Source organism: Prionailurus viverrinus, chromosome E1 (assembly GCF_022837055.1).
Source record: "Prionailurus viverrinus isolate Anna chromosome E1, UM_Priviv_1.0, whole genome shotgun sequence".
In the NCBI taxonomy this organism is placed as follows: domain Eukaryota; kingdom Metazoa; phylum Chordata; class Mammalia; order Carnivora; family Felidae; genus Prionailurus; species Prionailurus viverrinus.
Window position 1 is genome coordinate 27368001 of NC_062574.1, and position 13969 is coordinate 27381969.

The window sequence follows — 13969 nt, forward strand, 5'->3', positions numbered from 1 at the left end:
CACTGGGCCAGGGGCTCCTCGGTGGCTCAGTCGGTTAAGCATCCAACTTGGGCTCAGGTCGTGATCTCACGGTTCGTGAGTTCAAGCCCCATGTCAGGCTTCGGATTCTGTCTCCCTCTCTCTCTGACCCTCCTCTGCTTGCTCTCTCTCTCTCAAAAATAAACATTAAAAAAATTCTTCAGACTATATACTTAGATTTTGCATTTTATGGGATGTATATTTTATACAACACAAAACAGTTTTTTAAATGTTTATTTATTCCTTTTTGAAAGAGGGAGAGAAAGAGAGAGAGCAGGGGAGGGCCAAAGAGAGAGGGAGACCAGAGACAGAGAATCCCAAGCAGGCCCTGTCCTTCAGCCCAGAGCCCAATATGGGGCTCCAACTCATGAACCGTGAAATCATAACCTAGATCTAGTTTACTACTGTATTCCTAGTGCCTGAACACAAGACCTTGCACAGCTGGTACTCTGTAAGTTACTTGTTAAAAAACCTCTGAATGTGTAAAATGCCCACATAGCACTTTATGCACTAATCATCGCCGGTGACACTTCAAGATGAAGAAAAAGTAAACATGGGTGAAACAGGGAGAAAATTCTAGAAACACTTTTTTAAAATTCAAGAATGGAAAGAGTAGAGCTGTGGTGAGCAGAGGAGGTGAGAAGACACGAAAGTAGATAAATTATGTTTGTGCAATATATTCCCATGCACTTAAACCACAAATACCAGTGGTTCATAAGAGGTCAGGTCTCTACAACTGTATATTAAATTCCTAGAGGAAAGGCCTATGTCTGTTACATATTTTCTAATGTTCATGATGTGGGGCATATTGTAGGTATCCAACACATTTCTTTCTTTCTTTTTTTTGATAGAGAGAGAGAGATAGTATGAGTGGGGTAAAGGCAGAGAGACAGCGAGACATAGAATCTGAAGCAGGCTCCAGGCTGCCAGATGTCAGCACAGAGTGCACCCGACACAGCGTTCAAACTCACGAACCACGAGATCATGACTTGAGCTGAAAGTGGACACTTAATGGACTGAGCCACCAAGGCATCCCATTTCTTAATTTTTTTTAAATGTGTGTTAATTCACTTGGTTAAAAAAGAAAGAATGAGGGACACCTAGTTGGCTCAGTCAGTTGAGTGTTGGACTCCTAATTTTGGCTCACGTCATGATCTGTAGGTTCAGGAGTTTGAGCCCTGCATTGGGCTCTGTGCTGACATCATGGAGCCTGCTTGGGGTACTCTCCCTCTCTGCCCCTGCCCCACTCATGCTCTCTCAAAAGAAAGAAAGAAAGAAAGAAAGAAAGAAAGAAAGAAAGAAAGAAAGAAAGAAAGAAAGAAAAGAAAAGAAAGAATGAAGTCATGGTAAGTGGAATCCAGTGGACCCTAGATCCTTGACCATCCCAGATCTAATGATTCTAAAATTATATAGCTGCCAAAATTTGCCTTTGGAGTCAACCACTTACCCATTTTCTCTGACTTCACCTACCTCTGATGATCCACTCCAATTAGGATCCCATTCCCAATTCCCATCCTAGGGGCGCCTGGGTGGCTCAGTCTGTTAAGCATCCGACATTTGATTTCAGCTCAGGTCATGATCTCTCGGTTTCTGGGTTTGAGCCCTGCATTGGCCTCTGGGCTGACAGCCTGCAGAGCCTGCTTGAGATTCTCTCTCCCTCCCTCTCTGCTCCTGATTGTATGCACGTGCTCTCTCTCTCTCAAAATAAATAAATAAACTTAAAAAAAAAAAAACAAACACCAATTCCCATCCCAAAGGCCACGTGATGCCTTATGCCAAAATCTCATACTGCTCCCCTACTCCTCCCTAATTAACACTCTTTTTCAGTGTCCTAATTACTACTAGTTGTTAGGAGAAAAACAAACCTGGCTCCTTAATGTAATTCTTACTAAGATGTAAATAATTACCTTTATGTGTCCTCTTCTAAAGGATATCCACCTTTAAAAGAGAATATTTGTTTGTCAATTGTGTTTGCTAGAACCACAAATGGATAAAAATAAAATCCAAAAAGAAATAAGCAAACAAAAACAGATTTTAGGTTCATAGAATTACTTTTCTGTATTTTTAAATTTCCTTAAATGTTGTTGTTATTGTGTTCAGTTTTTTTAAAAAAGAATAAAAAATGTAGAAACTGTAAGCAATATATACAGCCAGCAAACAGTTTTGAAATAAAACCCTAAAATCCTTTATATAACTAAAAAAAAGTGCTACTACTAATTTTTGGGCTTGTGCATATCTTCCTTTCTTTTTCTTTTCTTTTGTTATTTTTTTCTATGAGTATGTGAAGGGAGAGTAAGAGCAGAGACTATATTTTCCTGTATTAAAAAAAAAATTATACCTTCTACCTAAGAAATCTAAGTATTAAGCTTGCCATTAGCTGAAATGTTGGCTATTTTTAGAAATGTTTAGGAATTTGTATAAAAAATATTTTCCACTTATTGTATGCTTATCTCTTATTAATAAGCTAATAAAAATTCAGAGCAATAGTAAGTGCATCCAGGACAATTTGTAAATTATCCTAATAAAATTATCCCAAATTTGATACAGAAATAGCTAGAAAATAGCAAGAAAAAGGAAATTTTTTTTATTACTTTGGCCTTCAAAATTTTCCATAAATAACAATATGCATCTACTTCAATTGAAGCACTAGATATTTTATAGCTGAATTTCTTTCTTTTTATAATATAGCTGAATTTCTAACAAGCTGATTACAAACACAGAAAAAGGGAAGCCAAGGCTTCAATACTACCAGAAAAAGAAATAAAAACTCTAGCTCTAAAAGATATGAAATTACTTGAAATTCCAGAGAAACAATACATAACAACTTAAAACAGACCCTATATTAAGGAATTTATTTGAATCTCTTTAATTCCTCACAACATTGAGGTTTATTATTATTTCCATTTCATAGATGAGAAATTAGTACTGTATTAATTAGATATTCTGAAAAACATAGCATGAGAACCAGGTCACTGATTAATTACTTTGACTGCCTGCCAACTTACACTTCCAGCTATTGCTAAAACAATTTGTTTCTTACTTTTACCATTCATGTTAATACCATGGGGATCAAATTGTCCCATGGGTATTTACAAAGGCGGCCTGGTTTAATAACCTAGTTTTATTACCTCTTAGGAGCCAGATTTTATATACTCAAGGGCTTAGTAACTGTGTGTGTGTGTGTGTGTGTGTGTGTGTGTGCGTGTGTGTGTGTGTGTATTACAGTTCCTTAGTTTTTGGTTCTATGCTTATTATGGATGGGGTTCTGTCTCCTTCATCTGTCTTCTGTTAATATTCTGCTTTGTTCTTAAGTTCCCCATTCCATGTATCATTTGGTAAGCAACTGGTGAGACTGTTAGCACCAGAACTAGGTGTTAGGGACTGAGAGATCAATATGGAAGGATTCTTGCTACCAAAGGAATCACAGAGGAGCTATATTCATAACCTAAGGTGTTTGTGAAAGCATTTTATAAACCACATTACAGGACATTTTGGAAATTGTGAGATGCAAAAAATAAAGAAAGAAAGAAAAAGCAAGCAAGCAAGCAAGGAAGCAATTGTGAGATGCAATTATTTCTTTGTCAGTCCTAATTACTTCTTTAGCCCCACTATTGAATTAATTTTCCATACATTCTTAAAGGTCCTTTCAGTTTCCTAGACATATTTTGTCTGCATAGCCTCACATCTTAATCTGAAATATTGCACATTTTTTCCGCTTTCTTTCTTTCTTTCTTTCTTTTTTTTTTTTTTTTTTTTTTTTTTTGACTAATCTTTGCACCCAGTGTGGGGCTCAAACTCACAGCCAGAGATCAAGAGTTGCATGCTCTACCAACTAAGCCAGCCAGGCACCCAAACACTTCACATTTTAAAAATAGCTTCTTCCTCTGTACCAAATGATAACTCTTCTAGTCCTGGTATCTTTTCAATTTTCTGGTGAATCTTAACCAGGCTTCCCCGACCAACTATTTATATTTTCTTTAATATCTTCTTCTCTTTACTTCTGTGTCATAATATATATGCTCTGTAAAGTGTATATCTACACATGCACATAAATAAGATCTAAATTTTAGCTGTTCATTATATTTTTACTATCTCTCTCTCAACTACTTATCCTATCAAAGATATACCGTACTTAAGCACAGTATCTATCTTTTGCCAGTTATGTATTATAACTCCTTTTAAATATACTGTACCTTGAAAATAGTATGTTTGCATGATTTTTTCTTGCTGCTCATGAAGCAGCTATTTAAAAAAAAAAACTCCTAGAAGTTAAGAATTAATAGAATATTAGTTAAGGAACTTACAGAATATTTCTAAATGAAAACAAAAGTATTCATTGATAGCAAGAGCATTGATATATACATAAGATAAAACAAAACACAAAAACCACTACCAACAACAAATCTTATAAAAGAGGTTAAAATTAAGCTTATTGGGGAAAAGACAGTCTCTTCAACAAATGGTACAGAAAAAAGTGGACAGCTACATGCAAAAGAATGAAACTGGGCCACTTTATTACATCATACACAAAAAATAAAGTCAAAATGGATTGAAGACTAAATGTGAGGCCTGAAGCCATAAAACTAGGAGAAAAACCTAGGCAATAATTTTTTTTGACATTAGCCTTAGAAACATTTTTTCTAGATATGTCTCCTCATACAAGAGAAACAAGAACAAAATTAATCTATTGGGACTACACCAAAATAAAAAGCTTCTGCACAGCTAAGTAAATAATCAACGAATCTAAAAGGCAACCTACTGAATGGGAGAAGATTTGCAAGTGTCATATCCAATAAAGGGCTAGTATCCAAAATATATAAAATATGATACAACTCAACACCCCCAAACCCAAATAATGCAATTTAAAAATGGGCAGAAAAGGGGCGCCTGGATGGCTCAGTCGGTTAAGCATACAACTTTGGCTCAGGTCATGATCTCGTGGTTCATGAGTTCGAGCCCCAGATAAGGCTCTCTGTTGTCAGTGCGGAGTCCACTTCAGATTCTCTATTTCCCTCTCTCTCTGCCCATCGCTCACTCATGCTCTGTCTCTCTCTCCCAAAAATAAATAAAACATTTTTTAAAAAATGAGCAGAAGATATGAAAAGACATTTCTCCAAAGGAGACATACAGATAGCCAAGAGACCCACGAAAAGATGCTCAACATCACTCATCATCAGGAAAATACAAATAAAAACTACAATGAGATATCACCTCACACCTGTCAGAAGACAAGTCACACAAGAAATGGGGTACCTGGGTGGTTCAGTGGATTGAGCATAAGACTCTTGGTTTCAACTCAAGTCATGATCCCAGGGTTGTAGGATTAAGCCCTGCATCAGGCTGCATGCTGAGTGTGGAGCCTGATTAAGATTTTCTCTCTCTCTCTCTCTCTCTCTCTCTCTGTCTCTCTCTCTCTCTTTCTCTCACTGCTTCTGCCCCTCTTCTCCACTTGCTCTCTCTCTCTCTCTAAAATAAAAAAACAAAACAAAACAAAAACCCCACAAGAAACAAGTGTTGGCAAAGATGTAGAGAAAAAGCAACCATTGTGCACTGTGGGTAGGAATGCAAATTGGCACAGCCACTGTGGAAAACAATATGGAGGTTCCTTAAAAAGTTAAAAATTACAAATAAAATTACCATATGATCCAGTAATTCCACTACTGGATATTTACCCAAATAAAATGGGTAATTCAAAAAGATATATGCACTCCTATGTTTATTACAGCATCATTCACAATAGCCAAGATATAGAAGCTACCCAAATGTCCATCAACAGATGACTGAATAAAGATGTGATACACACACACACACACACACACACACACACACACACACACAGTGGAATATTACTCAGCCATAAAAAATAATGAGCTCTTGCCACTTACAACATGGATGGACCTAGAGGGTATAATGCTAAGTGAACTAAGTCAGACTGAGAAAGACAAATACCATATGATTTCACTCATATGTGGAATTTAAGAAATAAGACAAATGAACAAAGAAAATAAAAAGACAAACAACAACTAAACATAGTAAATGTAATGTTGTATCTATCAAGTAAAAACCACCTAAATCAGACATTCTTTGAACATCAAAAAACTTATCAGACAATCACAGTCTTCAAAGATAAAATTATTTACATTCCATCCTTATAAATAACTTATACAAATACAGTATCCTTAGGAATAGTTTATTCTAACCAAGTATTTTAATGTTATAAATAAGGGTGGTTGGTAAAAATTTAACCAAAAATATGGAGAAAAACTTACAAAATAATATACTTTAAACATAAAGAATGCTTAGAATCACTCAAAGTTATAAGCATTTATCCCCCAGATATTATATATATCACTACATCCCAGGCATCAAATATTTGATAAATCATAGTATATTGGGTACATACCCAATATGCGTCTCAGTGTAAACTGTACAAATAAAGTGATTCGTTGATTTTTTTTTTTAACTTAGAGTAATTTAAATGAGTCTGGAAAGGTTTTTCCACAGACAGGAGGAAAGTTTTTGCATTTTTAGAGATGTAAGAGAATTTGGGGATTATAGCCAAATGCACTGTGTTATAGAACAGGAAGAATAAACAATGACAAACACAGGAAGACAGGATTTAGATGAAACTAGAATATGGAAAACCAGTACATTTGGACCTGATAACAGGAAAAACAAACTCTAAGGTGTTTTTTGTTATTTTTATTTTTAAGTTATCTCTATGCCTAAAGTGGGGCTCGAATTTACAGCCCCAAGATAAAAAGTCACATGCTCTATTGAGTCAGCCAGCCACATCTACATTTTAAGGTGTCTTTGAATGATGAGAAACAGAAACAGAAGAAAAACTTAAGCCAAATTCTCCTGCTTTCTTAGCCCCAATTGTATGCATAAACATGGCTGAATAAATATATAAGAAAATATTTTTCTTACTAAATATGGAAAGGTAATGTCTTCCATGGGGTTTAACTTTTCATATTCCCTGCCTTATTTTCCAGAGAAAATAAAACAGTGTTTTCACCATTACCACAGACTGATGATGATCATTTACTCTAAGACAAAGAACAAGGTATCAATCAGCTTTCATTCCTGTCTCTCCTGCTGCTTCTCTGTGAGGTGCCCTAAAAGAGATCTATGTGAAATATGAATAATTGAAACACCGAAAAAAGTTTATCTAATTCAGAAAAATAAGATCAGCACTCATAAAGCTTCAAACAAGAAAGACCAGATTACACGTTCAGGTCTGTAGAAGAATTACAGGGTAGACACATAACCCTATTCATAAGCAGCAATCAGTGTTAACAGTTGTTTCATTTTCTCCTCTTTCTCTCCAAGACTAATTAGCATTACACACAGTATGTTCCTTGTTACAAATGTCTTCTTTCAGCTTTAGAACTATGGTATCTTTTGATTACCCACAACTCTGATCTAGTTTTTCAGTTATGCAGAAGCCAAACACTCTTTGTAACACTTCAGACTAGCTAAATTTAAAAAAAAAAAAAAAAAGCGATTTTAATAAAATAGAAACGACTGTCACAAGTGGATGCTATGTGTATACTATCTTCACTTTGTGAATCTTTATCATAAAGATAAACTGTAAAAGAATACCTTTTTATATACTTACTGCTGAAAGGCTGCCATTGTATTCTCCAAATTTTCTCCAGCACCTGTGAAAACATTCCATTTAAACTTCATTTACTTAGCTAATTTGAACTTTTTATTTTTCTAGAAATTCACTTTAATAAGATACATCTAGTGAATCTTGATGTCTATATACTATGAAGACATCATAAGTGTTTTAAAGAATGTAATGGTATTTTTAATTTTTTTTTTTTTTTGGCTGCACCAGGACGAATGAAAGATTAAAACAAAGCCACAGCAACACAGAAAGGTTAGAAGAACCTAAACATGATTTTTAAGCTACAATATCTTGACAAAAGAGGACTCAGTACATATACACCTCCTCAGAAAGGGTTAAACTATCTCTCCTCTGCACGCGCATACTTTATTATGCATCTCTCTAATAAAGACATTTATTATACTACAGCATAAATTATTAACCTGGCTCCTCCTTTTCCTCAGAATTAACTGAAAAGAAGTGACTGGTTTAATCACCCTGGCTGAAGGCAGTATAGGGTAGTAGTTGAGGGTGGAGTTAGGATCTTTGTTCTCAAATTATTTGATATTTGCATGACCTTGGTAAAAGCTACATAACCTCTCAGTGGCTGAGCTTCTTTATAAAAATGAAGGGCGCCTGGCTGGCTTAGTCAGTGGAGCATTGACTCTTGATCTCAGCGTTGTGTGTTTGAGCCCCACATTGGGGGTAGAGATTACTTTAAAAATATATAATTAAAAGATTTTTTTTTTAATTAAGTAAATTTACCCTCAACGTGGGGCTCAAACTCAAGACCTAGATCAAGACTCACATGCTCTACTGACTGAGCCAGCCAGGTGCAGCCTCCCTCGCCGCACTCCCTCCTGCCAAATAAAATCTTAAAAAAAAAAAAAAAAAGAATGAGGTTAATGATGGCACCTGTCTCATAGGATTGCTGTAATTAAATGAATTAACATTGTCAAATGCCTATGTCAACAATTTTAAAACATGATAGTTTTTCCCTTTTTAATATCTCTGAAGCTAGGGTGATTTTACAATGGATGGTATGTACTCGTTTATTTGACAAGATTTTTTCTTAGCAGCACATTAAAAATGTGCATTTTATAACTAATGGCATTAGGTTCAATGAAATACAGTAAAACCCTGGTTTGCAAGCATAATTCATTCGGGAAACATGCTTATAATCCAAAACACTCATATGTCAAAGTAAATTTCAAAGACCACTAGCTCAATTGTGACATTCAGTGTCATGTACTACTCGTATTGCAAGACATTGCTCATTTATCAAACTAAAATTTATTATAAATGTTTGCTTGTCTTGCAGAACACTTGCAGAACAAGTTGCTCACAATCCAAGATTTTACTATAGTGAAAATTCAGTAAAAGTAAAGGATTACTGCTATTATTATTACTAGTAATTAGTGCTTGGTGAATGTCCATTGACGAATGAATAATATTGCAATAACAAAAAGGACACAGTATATTATATATACTAGGCAGAATCAATTAACATAACATGCTAGCCACAAGTTTTAAAATATTTTAAAACTAAAAGATTTCAGTATTACTAATTAATGGAATGCACAGGTCAAATACTTAGGAAATATTTTTCCAAATACTTCAGAAAACAATTTCTTCTTAACAAAAAGAAACACTTCAAGATTAGGGTACTGTTCAAGTATTACCATTAACATGTTTTACATACAATACCATCTGGACATATTTGTGAGAGTATTAAAATATTCTTCTTCTTTTATACTGCTAGATTGTATTTTTTTGACAACCTAATAATCAATGGAAACACAAGGTATGAAGAAATGAATATATTAACCTAATGTTCTAAAGCTCCATAGTTTAGCAGACAGAAAAGGATATCCATATGAAAAAAGCTACTTTGATTTTAGGTTCTCTTAGTTACTAGAGTTGATGCAGATGAAGTAAATAGGAAGATTAGGTTTTTTTCAAAAGTAAGTGCTCTTTTGGGGTGCCTGAGTGGCTCAGCTGGTTAAGCGACGGACTTGTGGTCATGATCTCATGGTCTGTGGGTTTCAGCCTTCTATCGGGCTCTGTGCTAACAGCAAGATGCCTGCTTGAGATTCTGTCTTTCCCTCTCTCTCTGCCCCTCCTCACTCGTGCACACAAGCTCTCTCTCTTTCTCAAAATAAATAAATAAACTTAAAAAAAAAAAGTAAGTGCTCTATTGAGGTTAAATGACTTTTATTTTCTTTGATAGATTAAATGACTTTTAAAAATCTAGCTGGTGTGGGGCGCCTGGGTGGCTCAGTCGGTTAAGCGTCTGACTTCAGCTCAGGTCATGATCTCACAGTTTGTGAGTTTGAGCCCCCGTCAGGGTCTGTGCCCACAGCTCAGAGCCTGGATCCTGCTTTGGATTCTGTGTCTCCCTCTCTCTGCCTCTCCTAGCTTGTGCTCTATGTCTCTCTCTCTCTCAAAAATAAACATTTAAAAATAAATAAAAATCTAGCTGGTGTTTGTTTTTAAAAACTATAGAAATATGTTATATTTGGATAATCAATATTCAAGAACAAAGCACTCTAGAATATGACCAAAAAAGACAAGAGTGCTCTAAAATGGTTATTAGTAGGTTAAATAAGTTAAACTACTGACTGCTTTTTGTGCCAAAAAGCAAGGAATTTAAAAGGATACAGAAGCCAGTTTGAAAAAGCTCTCATTGGCCAAACCAGGGAAAATGTTATCACCAAAAAATGACAATAATCATCAAATAAAACAGAATATGTTGAACCCACTCCCAAAAAAGAAAGAAAACATTGAGCCCATTTTACTAAGTACACTGAAAGTCTGATGAAGAATGGGATACACACGTAGTTTCAAAGAACCTCCCTACAAAAATACTTATCCATTACAAAGAAAAAAGGAGTAATTTCAAATGGAAAAGTTTGGCAGACACCAGCTTCCCTCTTCATCAAGAGATCGAAGTAAATAAATATCATTAGCCTTCAAGCTGACTTCTTGTGTCTTTCCATTTTCTTTGCTTTTTGGCACAATAAAGCAGTTGGTAGTTTAACTTAACAAATCAAATAGCAGTCATCTCCAGGTGGCTGGAATACAAGTGATTTCTTTTCTAATATGCATTCTTTTAATCTTACAATCCCTCTACAATGAAAATGCATTACTTTTAAAATAGTTGGGAGAATCAAAATCTTAAGCACATGGCATATATGCTGAAACTTGGAAAATTCTCTTCACCACAGCCTCCCAATATTTCTTAACCTTAATACCAGAATGAATTCAATTCTCAACTCCTCCACGAAGTAGTACTTTCTTACCACTTCAGATTACAATGATTCTTTTTACAGTCCAGAGTTATTGCCTTAAACTGTTCCCTACCATTTCAGTCTCAGGATTCTTTTACTGAGTACCTCAAAGAGCTTTTAATTATGTGGATTATATCCATTAATAATTACATATTAGAAATTGAATATTAAAAAATTGTTTAAACTTTTTTGAAAACAGTAATCTCTATGACCAAAATGCGGCTCAAACTCACGACTCCGAGATCAAGTCACATACTCTACCGACTGAGTCAGCAAGGGGCCCATACTATAAAATGTTTAAATTTGTTTACCTGAAATAACAATAATAAACCCACTACATGTTAACAAAACATTTGTTAACATAACATTTTATGAAAATGAACTCTCTTCCAAAAAAAAAATGTAATGATAAGAGTGACATTGTTTTACATTTTTGCAAATCTCTTTAATGCCTGGCTTTATAGACGGCAGATGCTCATATCTGCTTCATACATGTATATCAACCTTCACCCAGATAGGCAGTTGGAAAAGAAATATTCTTTTTTTTTCTTTTTTTTTTTTAATTTTTTTTACATGTATTTATTTTTGAGAAACAGAGTGAGACAAAGCATGAGCGGGGGAGGGGCAGAGAGAGAAGGAGACACAGAATCTGAAGCAGGCTCCAGGCTCTAAGCGGTCAGCACAGAGCCTGACGCGGGGCTCGAACCCAAAAACTGTGAGATCATGACCTGAGCCGAAGTCAGATGCTCAACCAAGTGAGCCACCCAGGCACCCCAAGAAATATTCTTTTTTGATACTGCACCAAACTTTAACAAGTGGTAGTTTCTTAAAAGTTAGCTGCAATATGGAATCTGAACCATATGAATGACGTTTTCATACTCTATTACATGAAAATCCATTGGTCCGTCTTGAACTTTGAATGGATCTTTCACCCATGCATACTTTTATATCATGCATTGGTCTTTTGGAATATACGAATTTACTGAATCATGCTGCTCTTCTAAATGTTCACATGTTTTATTATACAATAGGTTTTAATTTTTTTTAATGTTTGTTTATTTTTGAGAGAGAGAGAGACAGAGCACTAGTGGGAGAGGGGCAGAGAGAGAGGGAAACACAGAATCCGAAGTAGGCTCCAGGCTCTGAGCTGTCAGCACAGAGCCCTATGTGGGGCTCGAACTCACAAACCGTTGAGATCATGACTTGAGCCAAAGTCAGACGCTTAACCCGACTGAGCCACCAGGGCACCCCTATACAACAGATTTTAAAGACACATTTGTTAATACCTCATTTCATCAGGAAAATCTTTAAGAAAGCTATGAAGCTTGCAGTGGAGGATACAAGTTCGCTAAATTTCTAATTTTTGCTTGAAAACTCAAATGTAATCATTGGCACTGCCTTCAGACAAGGCAGCTAGCTTATTTTTTTTCTAATGACAGACTCATTTTATAATTTTCAAGAACACATCTGTCAAATACTCAAGTCTGAATAACCAGTTTTAGTTTTTCAAGGCTAATTCAGCTCAAAATTCAAATGATTGCACAAGTAAGTGCTTTTCCTCAAGACAACCACCATCATACTTTGATATGCAACAAAAGTGTTTTGTGTGTGTACTTCCAATTTGTCACACAAAATATTAAAAGTTATGTGTACTTGAGGTGCCTGGCTGGCTCAGTTGGTACAGCATGTGACTCTTGATCTCAGGGTCATGAGTGCAAGCTCCACACTGGATGTAGAGTTACTTAAAATAAAATTAAATTTAAAAAAAAAAGATATTTGCTTTAAAAAAAGTCATGTGTACTCAAGGGTTGAAATTTAATAACATAATTTTTATTAATGCATGAAAGATATTAAGTGAAGTTGCTTTTAAAAAAATAACTGTGAGTCATTGTATTTGGGTGATGGGTTCGTGGAGTCTTAATATGTTTGTATGTTTGACTTGAAATTATCTTTTGGTTTGGGGTTAGGAAAAGATAGGATAGCGATTCGGTACTCTGAAATACATTTTCCCACAGTTAATTGTTACTAATATTTACATTCAAAGTCTGCATGTTTGTCTTTTATGTCTTCTTTCCATATTAATTTTAATTGTAATTCACTAAAACCTAACAGTCTAAGCATGAAAACATTGTTACTTAAGATCTTTGATTTTGTAAGTTGCTGAAATAGCTAAAACTAAATAAAATATTGAAAAGTCAATCAAGATATTAATAATTAGTAGAAGCTATCTATACACGGTGCTTAGCACTTTACATATTATTTCATTAAAACGCCACAACCAGAAAAAAATTGGATATGGTCACATAGCCAACAAGGGGAACTACAACTCAAGCATAAGCCATGATTTCAGATCCCATCCTTTTTACCACTATGTGGCAGCTTCTATGCTGCCATTCATAGAACACCTTTATTTCAGTTTTACAGATAAGTTGTTCATATTGATCCTTACTCCCATATTCTTCTATTTGGTATTTGTTTGTAAAGCTTGAAGATAAATTCCACAGTGATAATACCCACAAATTACTTGTTAGATTCATATGGTGAAAGCCTGGAAGAGTAACTAAGGGACTAATTAAAAAGCATGACATTCCTCTCCAAGGAATTATTTGGTGGTAGCTCTTCTTTCATGAAATTTTTGAATTCCTTTTGTTTCCAGTTAGCATCTCATTTATGGAAGCACACTTGCCAGTAATTTTTCTTTTCCTTCAACAATCAGTTTAAACAATGCCTGGTTTGTGGGGTGCCTGGGTGGTTCAGTCAGTTAAGTGACCAACTTGGGCTCAGGTCATGATCTCATGGTTCGTGAGTTCGAGTCTCACGTCGGAGATTGGAGCCTGCTTTGGATTCTGTGTCTCTCCCTCTTTCCGCCCTCTGCACTTGCGCTCTCTCTCTCTAAGTAGATAAATGTTAAAAAAAATTACAGGGTGCCTGGGTTGCTCATTTGGTTAAGCGTCAAACTTCAGCTCAGGTCATGATCTTGCAGTTCATGGGTTCCAGCTCCATGTTGGGCTCCGTGCTGACAGCTCAGAGCCTGGAGCCTGTTCCA

General features: G+C 35.5%; 1 protein-coding gene across 2 annotated transcripts in view; it reads right to left on the reverse strand.

Moving 5' to 3' along the window:
• The window catches only part of GDPD1 (glycerophosphodiester phosphodiesterase domain containing 1), a 50662-nt gene that overhangs the window by 30267 nt on the left and 6426 nt on the right, over nucleotides 1-13969 (reverse strand). For both annotated transcript variants that reach the window (XM_047833192.1, XM_047833190.1), the window contains exon 2: nucleotides 7640-7682. In XM_047833192.1, coding sequence (XP_047689148.1) covers nucleotides 7640-7682 — 43 coding nt within the window. The remainder of the gene's footprint in view (nucleotides 1-7639; nucleotides 7683-13969) is intronic.